This window comes from Panulirus ornatus, chromosome 21 (genome assembly GCF_036320965.1).
Source record: "Panulirus ornatus isolate Po-2019 chromosome 21, ASM3632096v1, whole genome shotgun sequence".
In the NCBI taxonomy this organism is placed as follows: Eukaryota; Metazoa; Arthropoda; class Malacostraca; order Decapoda; family Palinuridae; genus Panulirus; species Panulirus ornatus.
Genome location: NC_092244.1, coordinates 19,118,522 through 19,140,010, shown reverse-complemented (window position 1 = coordinate 19,140,010; position 21,489 = coordinate 19,118,522). Strand labels below are relative to the sequence as shown.

Below are 21,489 nucleotides of genomic sequence, written 5' to 3'. Positions count from 1 at the left end.
TAAAAAGAGTGTGGTCGAGAGAGCAGAAGAGGGTGTATTGAAATGGTTTGGTCACATGGAGAGAATGAGTGAGGAAAGATTGACAAAGCAGATGTATGTGTCAGAGGTGGAGGTAACGAGGGGAAGCAGGAGACCAAATTGGAGGTGGAAGAATGGAGTGAAAAAGATTCTGAGCGATCGGGGCCTGAACATACAGGATGGTGAAATGCGTGCAAGGAATAAAGTGAATTGGAGCGATGTAGTGTACCAGGATTGACGTGCTGTCAATGGATTGTACCAGGGCATGTGAATCATCTGGGGTAAACCTGGATGTGGAAGGGGAGCTGTGGTTTCGGTGGATTGCACATGACAGCTAGAGACTGAGTGTGAATGAATGTGGCCCTTTTTGTCTTTTCCTAGCAGTACCTCGTGGGGGTGGGGGGATGCTATTTCATGTATGGCATGGTGGCAATGTGAATGAATGAAGGCTGCAAGTACAAATATGTACATGTTTATATATGTATATGTCTATATGTATGTATACATTGAAATGCAATGTTATGTATATGTGTGTTTTTGGGTGTTTATGTATATTCATGTGGATGTGGGTGGGTTTGGCCATTCTTTCATCTTTTTCCTTGCTCTACCTCGCTTATGCGAGAGATGGCGACTAAGTATAGAAAAATAGATAAATCCCTGGGGATAGGGGAGAAAGAATACTTCACGCATATTCTTTCTGTGTCGTAGAAGGCAACTAAAAAGGGAAGGAGCAAGAAGCTGGGAATCTTCCCCTCCCATTTTTAATTTTCCAAAAGAAGGAACAGAGAAGGGAGCCAAGTGAGGATATTCCCTCTAAGGCTAAGTCCTCTGTTCTTAATACTACCTTTCTGATGCGGGAAATGGTAAATATGTATGATGAAATAATTCTCTCCTGCTTCTTTGAGGTAGCATGAAGAACAGAAGACTGAGCCTAAGAGGGGAAAATCCTTACTTAGCCTACTTCTCTGTTCCTTCTTTTAGAAAAGTTAAAACTGGATGGGAGGATTTCCATCCCTCCACTTTTAGTTGCCTTTAATGATATGCAGCTGCCCCTGCCGTCTCAGCTAGCAAAAAAAAGAAAAAGTACTCCACATTAGGATAAATAAGACCCCTTTAGATACTTAATAGCTGCTTGTTAGAGAATTAATTATGGCACCCAAACAACAGCTCCCACTTTTGTAAATTAGATTTTGTTTTGTTCCGTATGTGAGCTTTTTCTGATAGAGTGGAAGATTTGGTTTTACCCAACATGTTTATATTATTGCAAGTGTGCATTGTAGTGCTTTGAAGTTTTACACTAAATGAAATTTAGAAAAATATAGAGGTATAAATGGCATTTTTGCCCTGTTGAATTTAACCAGGCTCATGTTCAGTGCAGTGAAGTGAATGAGTATTAGAGGGAGGAGAGGAAGGAAAATGAGTTGAAGTATATTGAATGGAGTAATCAGTATAAGATTCTGTAGAGTTAGAGGTTTAGAACTAAAAAGCATTCATGGAGAGAAGAAAGAAGGTAGGCAATAGGACTGAACCTGGAGGGACACCTGTGGTGACAGAATAGGAGGAAGGATTTGCTTCAGCAATGATGTCTTCATTAACATTAACAAATAAAAAAAAAAAAGAGATCATAGAGAAACAGAAAAGCCAAGGAAAGCAAAGACATGTCACCTTCTGTCAGATGTTTCAGAGCTGTCAAACGATTCACCAAATATCATTTAGAATCTGGAAAACCATGCTATAAAGATTGGTAACTATAATCTGAGAAATATTTAAACTATGAACAATGTATGTGTGTAATTAACAATCAATGTAATTTTAACATTGATGGACACAAACAAATACTGATGGATAATCCTTTTAATTAGTGTGTAGGAAAAGCATATAAATGGGGAAACTTGCATAATTGTTTTGTAATTTACAATAAAGATTGGTAACGATGATCTGAGAAATATTTGAAATATGAACACTGCTCACTTCCAAGGAATTCAGACTAGTGATATACATTTAATGTTAAATTGTAAGCAGAATTAATGTAGATAATTTATCTTTGAGATATGTTCTATGCTTAGTATGCTTACATTAGTTATCCATCTTTAAGGATTTATTGAAATTGTAAATCTACTTTTGTAGATTATTTAGGATATCAATCAAATTAAGTGTGTGGCATTACTGTATAGTCGAGGTGAAATTTAGTATCAACCAGTTCTATCTATATTTAGATATTATGGCATTCATATGTTATGTATATGTGAAAAATTTTTAAACCTTGGAAGACAGTGATTGGTGATATTAAGAGTACTGGGCCTGTTGTTGTACAGTGTTCCAATTTAGTAATTTTTATTCCATCTAGTATCACTCAGGATATTTATTGAAATGAAGGTTGAAGTCATTTTTATTTGACAGGTATGGTGTAGCAGCTAGTCAAGAGGATAAGTTGTGTGCTGCCTTGAAAAAAATAGTCCCAGATTTTGTCAAGGACTCAGCTATATGGCTACCATCTGATACTGCCATGGTAAGCTTTGTGAGTTTTTCAATAATCATCTTAGTTTCTATACAGTAAATTGGAGTGATGTAGTTTACACAGGGTGACATGCTGTAAGTTTATTAGTGACATATTACTTGATATATCATATTTATGAGAAGATTTTATCTTACATTTGTAAAGCAGTTACTGAATCCCTTGAATTCAGTCCAAATATCAGTTTCTTCAAGCATGTCAAGACTTGTTTAAAAACTTTTCATTCCTGACGTGGAGATAATAGGGATGATATAAAAGTAGGAAAATTATGTTTTACAGATCATTGATTCTTTTATGGAACTTTCTGAGTCTAACAGTGCTTTTGTATGGAATAAGATTTATTGTAAAAATAAAAGGCTGATTGAAATACCTTCATTTTACAGAATTGATAGATTAGCCAATACAATACATCATCAGTTATATAGTGGGATGGATCATGCTAAAACTCCTTCAAATGTATCTTTGCTCCCAATGAAAAATTGCATAACTTTGGCAAGGGATTTATTTGATTGATCAACACAGTTGCTGTAATTGTCTGTAATAATCTCAAGATAAGTGCCTCACTTGTGGCTAATTTACAAGCATACCCAAATGTAATTAAACAATCAGAATTTTAACCTGAATGTACACATACAAATACTAATGGATGATCCTTTTAATCAATATTTAGAAAAACCATGTAAGTAGGGAAAACTTGCATAATAGTGTTGTTAATTTACAATCTTGTGAAGAAAACTTATATAATGATTTTGTTTACAATCCTCTGTCAGTTCTGATGAACCACAACAATATTTGATGAAAAGAATCAAAGTGAAATTTGAATTGATTATTCAGTTTTTATGGGATGAAGAATTTCTTTACATTTCGTTCAACACACCTAAAACACACTTAAAACTGTCTGCTACACTGCAGTTATGCACAGGCCACCTTCAGCTAGTATAGCACTTTAGAATGAGTGCATGCTCACACGCGCACACACACACACACACACACACACGCAGTGTTTTACTGTAACATTCATCACAGTGTTTAACCAAGTGCGAAATGTATAAACCATATCATCTACTTTTTATACATCCCTTTATATCTGCAGCTCTGTCTGTCAAGAAGTACCTCTCTTATTTCCTTATCGTGATTGAGGAAATATCCAGCTCATCTTAATATGAAGCTCATGTATAACATCTTATGCTTTAGCTCTTGTTTCATTAATTTTTAGTAACTATCAAATCCTCCCAATTCAGTAATATCTGAACTGTGTATTTGTAGCCTAATGGCTGCCTAAATCCAATAAAGTTATTTATTTACTTATTCATTTATATCCGTGGGGATAGGGGAGAAAGAATACTTCCCATACATTCATCATGTGTTGTAGAAGGTGACTAAAGGGGACGTGAGCGGGGGGGCTAGAAACCCTCCCCTCCCTGTATTTTAACTTTCTAAACGGGGAAACAGAGGGAGTCACGTTGGGAGTGCTCATCCTCCTCAAAGGCTCAGATTGGGTTGTCTAAATGTGTGTGGATGTAACCAAAATGAGAAAAAAGGAGAGATAGGTAGTATGTTTGAGGAAAGGAACCTGGATATTTTGGCTCTGAGTGAAACGAAGCTCAAGGGTAAAGGGGAAGAGTGGTTTGGGAATATCTTGGGAGTAAAGTCAGGGGTTAGTGAGAGGACAAGAGCAAGGGAAGGAGTAGCACTACTACTAAAACAGGAGTTGTGGGAGTATGTGATAGAGTGCAAGAAAGTAAACTCTAGATTGATATGGATAAAACTGAAAGTGGATGGAGAGAGATGGGTGATTATTGGTGCATATACACCTGGTCATGAGAAGAAAGATCATGAGAGGCAAGTGTTTTGGGAGCAGTTGAGTGAGTGTGTTAGTAGTTTTGATGCACGAGACCAGTTTATAGTGATGGGTGATTTGAATGCAAAGGTGAGTAATGTGGCAGTTGAGGGAATGATTGGTGTATATGGAGTGTTCATTGTTGTAAATGGAAATGGTGAGATGCTTGTAGATTTATGTGCTGAAAAAGGACTGGTGATTAGGAATACCTGATTTAAAAAGAGAGATACATGAGTATACGTATGTAAGTAGGAGAGATGGCCAGAGAGCGTGATTGGATTACGTGTTAATGGATAGGCGCATGAAAGAGAGACTTTTGGATGTTAATGTGCTGAGAGGTGCAACTGGAGAGATGTCTGATCATCATCTTGTGGAGGTGAAGGTGAAGATTTGTAGAGGTTTTCAGAAAAGAAGAGAGAATGTTGGGGTGAAGAGAGTGGTGAGAGTAAGTGAGCTTGTGAAGGAGACTTGTGTGAGGAAGTACCTGGAGAGACTGAGTACAGAATGGAAAAAGGTGAGAACAAAGGACATAAGGGGAGTGGAGGAGGAATGGGATGTATTTAGGGGAGCAGTGATGGCTTGCACAAAAGATGCTTGTGGCATGAGAAGAGTGGGAGGTGGGCAGATTAGAAAGGGTAGTGAGTGGTGGGATGAAGAAGTAAGATTATTAGTGACAGAGAAGAAAGAGGCATTTGGATGATTTTTGCAGGGAAATAGTGCCAATGACTGGGAGATTTATAAAAGAAAGAGGCAGGAAGTCAAGAGAAAGGTGCAAGAGGCAAAAAAGAGGGCACATGAGAGTTGGGGTGAGAGAGTATCATTAAATTTTAGGGAGAATAAAAAGATGTTCTGGAAGGAGGTAAATAAAGTGCATAAGACAAGGGACAAATGGGAATATCAGTGAAGGGGGCAAATGGGGAGATGATAACAAGTAGTGGTGATGTGAGAAGGAGATGGAGTGAGTATTTTGAAGGTTTGTTGAATGTGTTTGATAATACTGTAGAGTGGCAGATATAGTGTGTTTTGGTTGAGGTGGTGTGCAAAGTGAGAGGGTTAGGGAGAATGATTTGGTAAACAGAAAAGAGGTAGTAAAAGCTTTGCGGAAGATGAAAGCTGGCTAAGCAGCGGGTGTGGATGGTATTTACAGTGGAATTTATTAAAAAAGGGGGTGACTGTGTTGTTGACTGGTTGGTAAGTTTATTTAATGTATGTATGACTCATGGTGAGGTGACTGAGGACTGGTGGAATGCTTGCATAGTGCCATTTTATAAAGGCAAAGGGGATAAACGTGAGGGCTCAAATTACAGAGGTATAAGTTTGTTGAGTATTCCTGGGAAATTATATGGGAGGGTATTGATTGAGAGGGTGAAGGCATGTACAGAGCATCAGGTTGGGGAAGAGCAGTGTGGTTTCAGAAGTGGTAGAGGATGTGTGGATCAGGTGTTTGCTTTGAAAAATGTATTTGAGAAATACTTAGAAAAGCAAATGGATTTGTATGTAGCATTTATGGATCTGGAGAAGGCATATGATAGAGTTGATAGAGATGCTCCGTGGAAGGTATTAAGAATATATGGTGTGGGAGGTAAGTTATTGGAAGCAGTGAAAAGTTTTTATCGAGGATGTAAGGCATGTGTACGTGTAGGAAGTGAGGAAAGTGATTGGTTCTCAGTGAATGTTGGTTTGCGGTAGGGGTGCATGATGTCTCCATGGTTGTTTATTTTGTTTATGGATGGGGTTGTTAGGGAGGTGAATGCAATAGTTTTGGAGAGAGGGGCAAGTATGTAGTCTGTTGGGGATGAGAGAGCTTAGGAAGTGAGTCAGTTGTTGTTCACTGATGATACAGCGCTGGTGGCTGATTCATTTGAGAAACTGCAGAAGCTGGTGACTGTGTTTGGTATAGTGTGTGAAAGAAGAAAGCTGAGAGTAAATGTGAATAAGAGCAAGGTTATTAGGTACAGTAGGGCTGAGGGACACACACACACACACACACACACACACACACACACACACACACACACACACACACACACACACAACTTAATGGCGACATTGACAGCAAGTTATTTAAAGGTATTCCGTGGATAAAACCTATTTGTGTGCTAAATGAGTAAATCACTGTTTTTACTATTATTGGGAAGCAGTTTAAGGCCTTTAGCCAGCTTGAACCAAGAAATTAAGAGGACAGTTAATGTTGGTAAAGTAATTGGTCCAAGATAGTGAACATTACTAAAGGCAGTAGAATTATATATTTATCCATTTATTTATTATACTTAACTGTCGTCTCCCACATTAGCGAGGTAGCAAAAGGAAACAGACATGGAATGGCCCAACCCATCCACATACACATGTATATACATAAATGCCCACACATGCACATATACATACCAATACATATCAATGAATATATGCATATACATACAAACATACATATATACACATGTACATATCCATACTTGCTGTCTTGGTCCCTTCCTGTCGCCACCCCGCCACAGATGAAATAGCATTCCCCCCTCCCTCTCCCTCTACAGCGAGGTGGTGCAAAGAACAGACAAAAAAGGCCACATTCATTCACACTCAATCTCTAGCTGTCATGTGTAATGCACCGAAACCACAGCTTCCTTTCCATATCCAGGCCCCACACACCTTTCCATGGTTTACCATAGATGCTTCACATGCCCTGGTTCAATCCATTGACAGCACGTCCACTATGGTATACCACATCGTTCCAATTCACTCTATTCCTTGCACACCTTACACTCCCCTATGTGTTCAGTTGCTGATCGCTCAAAATCTTTTTCACTCCATTCTTCCACCTCCAATTTGGTCTCCTGCTTCTTCTTCTTCCCTCCACATCTGACACATATATCTGCTTTGTCAATCTTGTCTCACTCATTCTCTCCATGTGTCCAAACACACCCTGTTCTGCTCTTTCACCCACACTCTTTTTATTACCACACATCTCTCTTACCCTTTCATTACTTACTCAATCAAACCACCTCACACCACATACTGTCCTCAGACATTTCACTTCAAACACATCCACCCTCTGCACAACCATATCTATAGCCCAGCCTCACAACCATATAACATTGACGGAACCACTATTCGTTCAAACATACCCATTTTTGCTCTGAGATAACGTTCTCGCCTTCCATGTATAGTGCAAATGACTTGGAGGTGTATAAAAGAAAGAGGTAGGAGGTCAAGGGAAAGGTGCAAGATGTGAAAAAGAGGGCAAATGAGAGTTGGGGTGAGAGAGTATCATTAAATTATAGGGAAAATAAAAAGATGTTTTGGAAGGGGGTAAATAAAGTGCGTAAGACAAGAGAGTAAATGGGAACATCAGTGAAGGGGGCAAATGGGGAGGTAATAACAAGTAGTGATAAAGTTTGAAGGAGATGGAGTGAGTATTTTGAAGGTTTGTTCAATGTGTTTGATGATAGAGTGGTAGATATTGGGTGTTTTGGTCGGGGTGGTGTGCGAAATGACAGGGTCAGGAAGAATGGTTTGGTAAACAGAAAAGAGGTAGTGACAGATTTGCGGAAGATGAAAGCTGGCAAGGCAGCGGGTTTGGATGTTATTGCAGTGGAATTTATTAAAAGAGGGGGTGATTGTGTTGTTGATTGGTTGGTAAGGATATTCACTAAATTATTGGATCATTCTTCTGTTTCCCCTTTTAGAAAGTTAAAATACAAGAAGGGGAGAGTTTCTAGCCCCCTGCTCCCATCCCCTTTATTCGCCTTCTACGACATGTGAGGAATGCTTGGGAAGTAGTCTTTCTCTAGGGCATGTGAAGTGTCTAGGGTAAACCATGGTAAGTTTTGTGGGGCCTGGATGTGGAAAGGGAGCTGTGATTTCGGTGCATTATACATGACAGCTAGAGACTGAGTGTGAACGAATGTGGCCTTTGTTGTCTTTTCCTAGCTCTACCTCGCACACATACAGGGGGAGGGGGCTGTCATTTCATGTGTGGCGGGGGTTCGCGACGGGAATGAATAAGGGCAGACAGTATGAATTATGAATATGTGCATATATGTATATGTCTGAGTTTGTATATATATGTATACGTTGAGATGTATAGGTATGTATATGTGTGTGTGTGGGTGGGTCGGGCCATTCTTTCGTCTGTTTCCTTCCACTACTTCGCTAACACAGGAGACAGCAACAAAGTATGATAAAAAGAAAAAGAAAATATTGGATCATGGTGAAGTGCCTAAGGATTTCCGGAATGCATGCATAGTGCCATTGTACAAATGCAAAGGAGATAAAGGTAAGTGTTCATATTACAGAGGCATAAGTTTGTTAAGTATTCCTGGGAAATTATATGGTAGGGTATTGAGTGAGAGGGTAAAGGCATGTACAGAGCATCAGATTGGGGAAGAGTAGTGTGGTTTCAGAAGTGGTAGAGGATGAGTGGATCAGGTATTTGCTTTGAAGAATGTATGTGAGAAATACTTAGAAAAACAGATGGATTCGTATGTAGGATTTATGGATCTGGAGAAGGCTTATGATAAGGTTGATAGAGATCATTTGCGGAAGGTTTAAAGAGTATATGGTGTGAGAGGTAAGTTGCTAGAAGCAGTGAAAAGGTTTTACTAAGAATGTAAGGCATGTGTATTAGTAGGAAGAGAGGAAAGTGATTGGCTCCCAGTGAATGTCAGTTTGCGGCATGGGTTCACACTATTTTTTTTACCACACATCTCTCTTACCCTATTATTACTTACTCAGTCAATCCACCTCACACCACACATTGTCCTCAAGCATCTCATTTCTAGCACATCCACCCTCCTCCGCACAACTCTATCCATAGCCCACGCCTCGCAACCAATAACATATTGGAACCACTATTCCTTCAAACATACCCATTTTTGCTTTCCGAGATAATGTTCTCGACTTCCACACATTCTTCAACGCTCCCAGAACTTTTGCCCCCTCCCCCACTCTATGATTCACCTCTGCTTCCATGGTTCCATCTGCTGCCAAATCCACTCCCAGATATCTAAAACACTTCACTTCCTCCAGTTTTTCTCCATTCAAAAATACCTCCCTATTGACTTGTCCCCTCAACTCTACTGTACCTAATAACCTAGCTCTTATTCACATTTACTCTCAGCTTTCTTCTTTCACACACTTTACCAAACTCAGTAACCAGCTTCTGCAAAACTTATACCTCAACAAACGTATACCTCTGTAATTTGAGCACTCACCTTTGTCCCCTTTGCCTTTGTGCAATGGCACTAAGCAAGCATTCTGCCAATCCTCAGGCACCTCACCATGAATCATACATACATTGAATAACCTTACCAACCAGTCAACAATACAGTCACCCCCTTTTTTGATAAATTCCACTGCAATACCATCCAAACCCACTGCCTTGCTGGCTTTCATCTTCCACAGAGCTTTTACTATCTCTTCTCTGTTTACCAAATCATTTTCCCTAACCCTCTCACTTTGCACACCACCTCGACCAAAACACCCTATATCTGCCACTCTATCATCAAACACATTTTATAAACCTTCAAAATACTCACTCCATCTCCTTCTCACATCACCACTACTTGTTATCACCTCCCCATTAGCCCCCTTCACTGAAGTTCCCATTTGTTCCCTTGTCTTATGCACTTTATTTACCTCCTTCCAAAACATCTTTTTATTCTCCCTAAAATTTAATGATACCCCTCTCACCCCAACTCTCATTTGCCCTCTTTTTCATCTCCTGCCTCTTACTTTTATACATTTCCCACTCATTTGCGTTATTTCCCTGCAAAAATCGTCCAAATGTCTCTCTCTTCTCTTTCACTAATAATATTACTTCGTCATCCCACCACTCACTACCCTTTCTAATCTGCCCACCTCCCACGCTTCTATGCCACAAGCATCTTTTGCGCAAGCCATCACTGCTTCCCTAAATAAATCCCATTCCTCCCCTGCTCCCCTTACCTCCTTTGTTCTCACCTTTTCCCATTCTGTACTCAGTCTCTCCTGGTACTTCCTCACACAAGTCTCCTTCCCAAGCTCACTTACTCTCACCACTCTCTTCACCCCAACATTCTCTCTTCTTTTATGAAAACCTCTACAAATCTTCACCTTCGCTTCCACAGGATAATGATCAGACATCCCTCCAGTTGTACCTCTCAGCACATTAACATCCAAAAGTCTCTCTTGCGTGCCTATCAATTAATGCTTAATCCAATAACGCTCCCTGGCCATCTCTCCTCCTTACATACGTATACTTATGTATATCTCTCTTTTTAAACCAGGTATTCCCAATCACCAGTCCTTTTTCAGCACATAAATGTACAAGCTCTTCACCATTTCCATTTACAACACGGAACACCCCATGTATACCAATTATTCCCTCAACTGCCACATTACTCACCTTTGCATTCAAATCACCCATCACTATAACCCGGTCTTGTGCATCAAAACTACTAACACACTCATTCAGCTGCTCTGAAAACACTTGCCTCTCATGATCTTCTCATGCCCAGTTGCATATGACCCAATAATCACCCATCTCTCTCCATCAACTTTCAGTTTTACCCATATGAATCTAGAGTTTACTTTCTTACACTCTATCACATAATCCCACCACTTCTGTTTCAAGAGTAGTGCTACCCCTTCCCTTGCTCTTGTCCTTTCACTAACAACCTAACTTTACTCCCAAGCCATTCCCAAACCACTCATCCTCTTTACCCTTGAGCTTCGTTTCACTCAGAACCAAAACATCCAGGTTCCTTTCCTCAAACATACTACCTATCTCTCCTTTTTTCTCATTTTGGTTACATCCACACACATTTAGACACCCTATTCTGAGCCTTCAAGGAGGATATATATATTCCCCTGTACCCTTATTATTATTTATTAATTTTCTAAAAGGGGAACATATATATATATATATATATATATATATATATATATATATATATATATTTATATAATATTATATATATATATATATAATATAATGTACTGTATTGATATATATAATAAATTTTTTTTTTTTTTTTTCATCTTTCAGTTATTTTGCTTTGTCTCTGTCTCCCGCGTTTGCGAGGTAGCGCAAAGAAACAGACGAAAGAAATGGCCCAATCTTTCCTCACTCATTCTCTCCATGTGCCCAAACCATTTCAAAACACCCTCTTCTGCTCTCTCATTCACGCACTTTTTATTTACACACATCTCTCTTACCCTTACATTACTTACTCGATCACACCACCTCACACCACACATTGTCCTCAAACATCTCATTTCCAGCACATCCATCCTCCTGCGCACAACTCTGTCCATAGCCCACGCCTCGCAACCATACAATATTGTTGGAACCACTATTCCTTCAAACATAGCCATTTTTGCTTTCCGAGATAATGTTCTCGACTTCCACACATTCTTCAAGGCTCCCAGAATTTTCGCCCCCTCCCCCACCCTATGATGCACTTCCGCTTCCATGGTTCCATCCGCTGCCAGATCCACTCCCAGATATCTAAAACACTTTACTTCCTCCAGTTTTTCTCCATTCAAACTTACCTCCCAATTGACTTGACCCTCAACCCTACTGTACCTAATAACCTTGCTCTTATTCACATTTACTCTTAACTTTTTTCTTTCACACACTTTACCAAACTCAGTCACCAGCTTCTGCAGTTTCTCACATGAATCAGCCACCAGCGCTGTATCATCAGCGAACAACAACTGACTCACTTCCCAAGCTCTCTCATCCCCAACAGACTTCATACTTGCCCCTCTTTCCAAAACTCTTGCATTCACCTCCCTAACAACCCCATCTATAAACATATATATATATATATATTATATATATAATATATATATATATATATATTATATATACATCTCAACGTATACTTATATATACACACACAGACTTATATATATTTACACATGTACATAATTTATACTGTCTTCCCTTATTCATTCCCGTCACAGCCCTGCCTCACATGAAAATGACAAACCCTTCTCCCCGCTTGTGCACGAGGTAGCGCTAGGAAAAGACAACAAAGGCCACTTTTGTTCACACTCAGTCTCTAGCTGTCATGTATAATGCACTGAAACCACAGCTCCCTTTTCACATCCAGGCCCCACAAAACTTTCCATGGTTTACCCCAGATGCTTCACATGGCCTCGTTCAATCCATTGACAGCACGTCAACCCCAGTATACCACATCGTTCCATTTCACTCTATTCCTTGCACGCCTTTCACTCTCCTGCATGTACAGCCCCGATCACTCAAAATCTTTTTCACTCCATCTTTCCACATCTGACACATATATCTGCTTTGTCAATCTTGTCCTCACTCATTCTCTCCATGTGTCCAAACACACCCTGTTCTGCTCTTTCACCCACACTCTTTTTATTACCACACATCTCTCTTACCCTTTCATTACTTACTCAATCAAACCACCTCACACCACATACTGTCCTCAGACATTTCACTTCAAACACATCCACCCTCTGCACAACCATATCTATAGCCCAGCCTCACAACCATATAACATTGACGGAACCACTATTCGTTCAAACATACCCATTTTTGCTCTGAGATAACGTTCTCGCCTTCCATGTATAGTGCAAATGACTTGGAGGTGTATAAAAGAAAGAGGTAGGAGGTCAAGGGAAAGGTGCAAGATGTGAAAAAGAGGGCAAATGAGAGTTGGGGTGAGAGAGTATCATTAAATTATAGGGAAAATAAAAAGATGTTTTGGAAGGGGGTAAATAAAGTGCGTAAGACAAGAGAGTAAATGGGAACATCAGTGAAGGGGGCAAATGGGGAGGTAATAACAAGTAGTGATAAAGTTTGAAGGAGATGGAGTGAGTATTTTGAAGGTTTGTTCAATGTGTTTGATGATAGAGTGGTAGATATTGGGTGTTTTGGTCGGGGTGGTGTGCGAAATGACAGGGTCAGGAAGAATGGTTTGGTAAACAGAAAAGAGGTAGTGACAGATTTGCGGAAGATGAAAGCTGGCAAGGCAGCGGGTTTGGATGTTATTGCAGTGGAATTTATTAAAAGAGGGGGTGATTGTGTTGTTGATTGGTTGGTAAGGATATTCACTAAATTATTGGATCATTCTTCTGTTTCCCCTTTTAGAAAGTTAAAATACAAGAAGGGGAGAGTTTCTAGCCCCCTGCTCCCATCCCCTTTATTCGCCTTCTACGACATGTGAGGAATGCTTGGGAAGTAGTCTTTCTCTAGGGCATGTGAAGTGTCTAGGGTAAACCATGGTAAGTTTTGTGGGGCCTGGATGTGGAAAGGGAGCTGTGATTTCGGTGCATTATACATGACAGCTAGAGACTGAGTGTGAACGAATGTGGCCTTTGTTGTCTTTTCCTAGCTCTACCTCGCACACATACAGGGGGAGGGGGCTGTCATTTCATGTGTGGCGGGGGTTCGCGACGGGAATGAATAAGGGCAGACAGTATGAATTATGAATATGTGCATATATGTATATGTCTGAGTTTGTATATATATGTATACGTTGAGATGTATAGGTATGTATATGTGTGTGTGTGGGTGGGTCGGGCCATTCTTTCGTCTGTTTCCTTCCACTACTTCGCTAACACAGGAGACAGCAACAAAGTATGATAAAAAGAAAAAGAAAATATTGGATCATGGTGAAGTGCCTAAGGATTTCCGGAATGCATGCATAGTGCCATTGTACAAATGCAAAGGAGATAAAGGTAAGTGTTCATATTACAGAGGCATAAGTTTGTTAAGTATTCCTGGGAAATTATATGGTAGGGTATTGAGTGAGAGGGTAAAGGCATGTACAGAGCATCAGATTGGGGAAGAGTAGTGTGGTTTCAGAAGTGGTAGAGGATGAGTGGATCAGGTATTTGCTTTGAAGAATGTATGTGAGAAATACTTAGAAAAACAGATGGATTCGTATGTAGGATTTATGGATCTGGAGAAGGCTTATGATAAGGTTGATAGAGATCATTTGCGGAAGGTTTAAAGAGTATATGGTGTGAGAGGTAAGTTGCTAGAAGCAGTGAAAAGGTTTTACTAAGAATGTAAGGCATGTGTATTAGTAGGAAGAGAGGAAAGTGATTGGCTCCCAGTGAATGTCAGTTTGCGGCATGGGTTCACACTATTTTTTTTACCACACATCTCTCTTACCCTATTATTACTTACTCAGTCAATCCACCTCACACCACACATTGTCCTCAAGCATCTCATTTCTAGCACATCCACCCTCCTCCGCACAACTCTATCCATAGCCCACGCCTCGCAACCAATAACATATTGGAACCACTATTCCTTCAAACATACCCATTTTTGCTTTCCGAGATAATGTTCTCGACTTCCACACATTCTTCAACGCTCCCAGAACTTTTGCCCCCTCCCCCACTCTATGATTCACCTCTGCTTCCATGGTTCCATCTGCTGCCAAATCCACTCCCAGATATCTAAAACACTTCACTTCCTCCAGTTTTTCTCCATTCAAAAATACCTCCCTATTGACTTGTCCCCTCAACTCTACTGTACCTAATAACCTAGCTCTTATTCACATTTACTCTCAGCTTTCTTCTTTCACACACTTTACCAAACTCAGTAACCAGCTTCTGCAAAACTTATACCTCAACAAACGTATACCTCTGTAATTTGAGCACTCACCTTTGTCCCCTTTGCCTTTGTGCAATGGCACTAAGCAAGCATTCTGCCAATCCTCAGGCACCTCACCATGAATCATACATACATTGAATAACCTTACCAACCAGTCAACAATACAGTCACCCCCTTTTTTGATAAATTCCACTGCAATACCATCCAAACCCACTGCCTTGCTGGCTTTCATCTTCCACAGAGCTTTTACTATCTCTTCTCTGTTTACCAAATCATTTTCCCTAACCCTCTCACTTTGCACACCACCTCGACCAAAACACCCTATATCTGCCACTCTATCATCAAACACATTTTATAAACCTTCAAAATACTCACTCCATCTCCTTCTCACATCACCACTACTTGTTATCACCTCCCCATTAGCCCCCTTCACTGAAGTTCCCATTTGTTCCCTTGTCTTATGCACTTTATTTACCTCCTTCCAAAACATCTTTTTATTCTCCCTAAAATTTAATGATACCCCTCTCACCCCAACTCTCATTTGCCCTCTTTTTCATCTCCTGCCTCTTACTTTTATACATTTCCCACTCATTTGCGTTATTTCCCTGCAAAAATCGTCCAAATGTCTCTCTCTTCTCTTTCACTAATAATATTACTTCGTCATCCCACCACTCACTACCCTTTCTAATCTGCCCACCTCCCACGCTTCTATGCCACAAGCATCTTTTGCGCAAGCCATCACTGCTTCCCTAAATAAATCCCATTCCTCCCCTGCTCCCCTTACCTCCTTTGTTCTCACCTTTTCCCATTCTGTACTCAGTCTCTCCTGGTACTTCCTCACACAAGTCTCCTTCCCAAGCTCACTTACTCTCACCACTCTCTTCACCCCAACATTCTCTCTTCTTTTATGAAAACCTCTACAAATCTTCACCTTCGCTTCCACAGGATAATGATCAGACATCCCTCCAGTTGTACCTCTCAGCACATTAACATCCAAAAGTCTCTCTTGCGTGCCTATCAATTAATGCTTAATCCAATAACGCTCCCTGGCCATCTCTCCTCCTTACATACGTATACTTATGTATATCTCTCTTTTTAAACCAGGTATTCCCAATCACCAGTCCTTTTTCAGCACATAAATGTACAAGCTCTTCACCATTTCCATTTACAACACGGAACACCCCATGTATACCAATTATTCCCTCAACTGCCACATTACTCACCTTTGCATTCAAATCACCCATCACTATAACCCGGTCTTGTGCATCAAAACTACTAACACACTCATTCAGCTGCTCTGAAAACACTTGCCTCTCATGATCTTCTCATGCCCAGTTGCATATGACCCAATAATCACCCATCTCTCTCCATCAACTTTCAGTTTTACCCATATGAATCTAGAGTTTACTTTCTTACACTCTATCACATAATCCCACCACTTCTGTTTCAAGAGTAGTGCTACCCCTTCCCTTGCTCTTGTCCTTTCACTAACAACCTAACTTTACTCCCAAGCCATTCCCAAACCACTCATCCTCTTTACCCTTGAGCTTCGTTTCACTCAGAACCAAAACATCCAGGTTCCTTTCCTCAAACATACTACCTATCTCTCCTTTTTTCTCATTTTGGTTACATCCACACACATTTAGACCCCCTATTCTGAGCCTTCAAGGAGGATATATATATTCCCCGTCCTTGTATTTTAACTTTCTAAAAGGGGAACATATATATATATATATATATATATATATATATATATATATATATATATATATATATATATATATATATATATATATATGTATGTATGTATATATATATAAATTTTTTTTTTTTTTCATTTTCATTTATTTTGCTTTGTCTCTGTCTCCCGCGTTTGCGAGGTAGCGCAAAGAAACAGACGAAAGAAATGGCCCAAGATTCAAATCCACTGACAGCACGTCAACCCCGGTATACCACATCGATCCAATTCACTCTATTCCTTGCCCTCCTTTCACCCTCCTGCATGTTCAGGCCCCGATCACACAAAATCTTTTTCACTCCATCTTTCCACCTCCAATTTGGTCTCCCACTTCTCCTCGTTCCCTCCACCTCCGACACATATATCCTCTTGGTCAATCTTTCCTCACTCATTCTCTCCATGTGCCCAAACCATTTCAAAACACCCTCTTCTGCTCTCTCATTCACGCACTTTTTATTTACACACATCTCTCTTACCCTTACATTACTTACTCGATCACACCACCTCACACCACACATTGTCCTCAAACATCTCATTTCCAGCACATCCATCCTCCTGCGCACAACTCTGTCCATAGCCCACGCCTCGCAACCATACAATATTGTTGGAACCACTATTCCTTCAAACATAGCCATTTTTGCTTTCCGAGATAATGTTCTCGACTTCCACACATTCTTCAAGGCTCCCAGAATTTTCGCCCCCTCCCCCACCCTATGATGCACTTCCGCTTCCATGGTTCCATCCGCTGCCAGATCCACTCCCAGATATCTAAAACACTTTACTTCCTCCAGTTTTTCTCCATTCAAACTTACCTCCCAATTGACTTGACCCTCAACCCTACTGTACCTAATAACCTTGCTCTTATTCACATTTACTCTTAACTTTTTTCTTTCACACACTTTACCAAACTCAGTCACCAGCTTCTGCAGTTTCTCACATGAATCAGCCACCAGCGCTGTATCATCAGCGAACAACAACTGACTCACTTCCCAAGCTCTCTCATCCCCAACAGACTTCATACTTGCCCCTCTTTCCAAAACTCTTGCATTCACCTCCCTAACAACCCCATCTATAAACATATATATATATATATATATATATATATATATATATATATATATATATATATATACATCTCAACGTATACTTATATATACACACACAGACTTATATATATTTACACATGTACATAATTTATACTGTCTTCCCTTATTCATTCCCGTCACAGCCCTGCCTCACATGAAAATGACAAACCCTTCTCCCCGCTTGTGCACGAGGTAGCGCTAGGAAAAGACAACAAAGGCCACTTTTGTTCACACTCAGTCTCTAGCTGTCATGTATAATGCACTGAAACCACAGCTCCCTTTTCACATCCAGGCCCCACAAAACTTTCCATGGTTTACCCCAGATGCTTCACATGGCCTCGTTCAATCCATTGACAGCACGTCAACCCCAGTATACCACATCGTTCCATTTCACTCTATTCCTTGCACGCCTTTCACTCTCCTGCATGTACAGGCCCCGATCACTCAAAATCTTTTTCACTCCATCTTTCCACCTCCAATTTGATCTCCCACTTCTCCTCGTTCCCTCCACCTCTGACACATATATTCTCTTTGTCAATCTTTCCTCACTCATTTTCTCCATGTGACCAAACCATTTCAAAACACCCTCTTCTGCTCTCTCAACCAGTCTTTTTATTGCCACACATCTCTCTTACCCTTTCATTACTTATTCCATCAAACCACCTCATACCACATATTGTCCTCAAACATCTCATATCCAGCAAATCCACCATCCTCTACACAACTCTATCTATAGCCCATGGCTCACAACCATATAACATTCTTGGAACCACTATTCGTTCAGACATACTCATTTTTGCTTTCCGAGATAGTTTTCACCTTACAAACATTTTTCAACGCTCCCAGAACTTTTGCCCCCTCCCCCACCTTTTGACTCACTTCCACTTCCATGGTTCCATCTGCTGCCAAATCCACTCCCAGATATCTAAAACACTTTACTTCCTTCAGTTTTTCTCCATTCAAACTTACCTCCCAATTTACTTGTCCCTCAACCATATTGTACCTAATAAACTTGCTCTTATTCACATTTACTCACCGCTTTCTTCTTTCACACACTTTACCAAACTCAGCCACCAGCCTCTGCAGTTTCTCACCCGAATCAGCCTCTAGCACTGTATCATCAGTGAACAACAACTGACTCACTTCCCAAGCTCTCTCAACCACAACAGACTGCATACTTTCCCCTCTCTCCAAAACTCATGCATTCACCTCCCTAACAACCCCATCCATAAACAAATTAAACAACCTTGGAGGCATTACGCACCCATGCCACAAACCGACATTCACTGAGAACTAATCACTTTCCTCTTCCTACTCGTACACATGCCTTACATCCTCGATAAAAGCTTCTAACAACTTGCCTCCCACACCATATATTCTCAATACCTTCCACAGAGTATCTCTATCAACTCTATCATGTGCCTTCTCCAGATCCATAAATACTACATACAAATCCATTTGCTTTTCTAAGTATTTCTTATATACATTTTTCAAAGCAAATACCTGATCCACACATCCTCTACCACTTCTTAAATCACACAGCTCTTCCCCAATCTAATGCTCTGCACATGCCTTCACCCTCTCAATCAATCCCCTCCCATATAATTTACCAGGAGTACTCAACAAAGTTATACCTCTGTGATTTGAGCACTCACCTTTATCCCCTTTGCCTTTGTACAGTGGCACTATGCATGCATTCCACCAATCCTCCGGCACCTCACCATGAGTCATGCATACATTGAATATCCTTCCCAACCAGTGAACAACACAGTCACCTTCTTTTCTGATAAATTCCACTGCAATACCATCCATACCCATCGTCTTGCCAGCTTTCATCTTCTGCAAAGCTTTTACTATCTCTTCTCTGTTTATCCAATCATTCTCCCTAACCATCTCACTTCGGACACCACCTCAACCAAAACACCCTATATCTGCCTCTGTATCATCTAACACATTCAACAAACCTTCAAAATACTCATTCCATCTCCTTCTCACATCACCACTACTTATCACCTCTCCATATGCCCCCTTCACCAATGTTCCCATTTGTTCTCTTCTCTTACGCACTTTATTTCCTTCCAAAACATCTTTTTATTCTCCCTAAAATTCAGTGATACTCTCTCACCCCTACTTTCATTTGCCCTCTTTTTCACCTCTTGCACCTTTCTCTTGACCTCCTTCCTATTTCTTTTATACATCTCCCTATCATTTGCACTGTCTCCCTGCAAAACTCGTCCAAATGCCTCTCTCTTCTTTTTCACTAATAATCTTACTTCTTCATCCCACCACTCACTACTCTTTCTAATCTGCCCACCTCCCATGCTTCTCATGCCACAAGTATCCTTTGTGGAAGCCATCACTGCTTCCTTAAATACATTCCATTCCTCCCCCACTCCCCTTATGTCCTCTGCTCTCACCTTTTTCCATTCTGTACTCAGTCTCTCTTGGTGCTTCCTCACACAAGTCTCCTTCCCAAACTAACTTATTCTCACTACTCTCTTCACACCAACATTCTCTTCTTTTCTGAAAACCTCTACAAATATTCATCCTCGCCTCCACTAGATAATGATCAGATATCCCCCCAGTTGCAACTCTCAGCACATTAACATCCAAAAGTCTCTTTCGTATGCCTATCAGTTAACACATAATCCAATAACGCTGTCTTGCCATCTCTCCTACTTACATACGTATACTTATGTATATCTCGCTTTTTAAACAGGTATTCCCAATCACCAGTCCTTTTTCAGCACACAAATCTACAAGCTCTGCACCATTTCCATTTACAACACTGAACACCCCATGTACTCCAATTTTTCCCTCAACTGCCACATTACTCACCTTTGCATTCAAATCACCCCTCAATATAACCCAGTCTCGTGCATGGATACTACTAACACACTCACTCAGCTGCTCCCAAAACACTTGCCTCTCATGATCTTTCTTCTCATGCCCAGGTTCATATTATTTATTTTTTTATTATACTTTGTCGCTGTCTCCCGTGTTTGCGAGGTAGCGCAAGGAAACAGACGAAAGAAATGGCCCAACCCCCCCCCCCATACACATGTATATACATACGTCCACACACGCAAATATACATACCTACACAGCTTTCCATGGTTTGCCCCAGACGCTTCACATGCCTTGCTTCAATCCACTGACAGCACGTCAACCCCGGTATACCACATCGCTCCAATTCCTCTATTCCTTGCCCTCCTTTCACCCTCCTGCATGTTCAGGCCCCGATCACACAAAATCTTTTTCACTCCATCTTTCCACCTCCAATTTGGTCTCCCTCTTCTCCTTGTTCCCTCCACCTCCAACACATATATCCTCTTGGTCAATCTTTCCTCACTCATCCTCTCCATGTGCCCAAACCACTTCAAAACACCCTCTTCTGCTCTCTCAACCACGCTCTTTTTATTTCCACACATCTCTCTTACCCTTACGTTACTCACTCGATCAAACCACCTCACACCACACATTGACCTCAAACGTCTCATTTCCAGCACATCCATCCTCCTGCGCACAACTCTATCCATAGCCCACGCCTCGCAACCATACAACATTGTTGGAACCACTATTCCTTCAAACATACCCATTTTTGCTTTCCGAGATAATGTTCTCGACTTCCACACATTCTTCAAGGCCCCCAGGATTTTCGCCCCCTCCCCCACCCTATGATCCACTTCCGCTTCCATGGTTCCATCCGCTGCC

General features: G+C 40.7%; 1 protein-coding gene across 6 annotated transcripts in view; it reads left to right on the top strand.

The window, feature by feature from the left end:
• The window catches only part of LOC139756395 (uncharacterized), a 665,354-nt gene that overhangs the window by 454,326 nt on the left and 189,539 nt on the right, over positions 1–21,489 (top strand). For all 6 annotated transcript variants that reach the window (XR_011714330.1, XR_011714331.1, XM_071675809.1 and 3 more), the window contains one exon: positions 2,419–2,527. Coding sequence is in view for 4 of the 6 variants with exons in the window: in XM_071675809.1 (XP_071531910.1) it covers positions 2,419–2,527 (109 nt within the window). In the remaining 2 variants the exon portion in view is untranslated. The remainder of the gene's footprint in view (positions 1–2,418; positions 2,528–21,489) is intronic.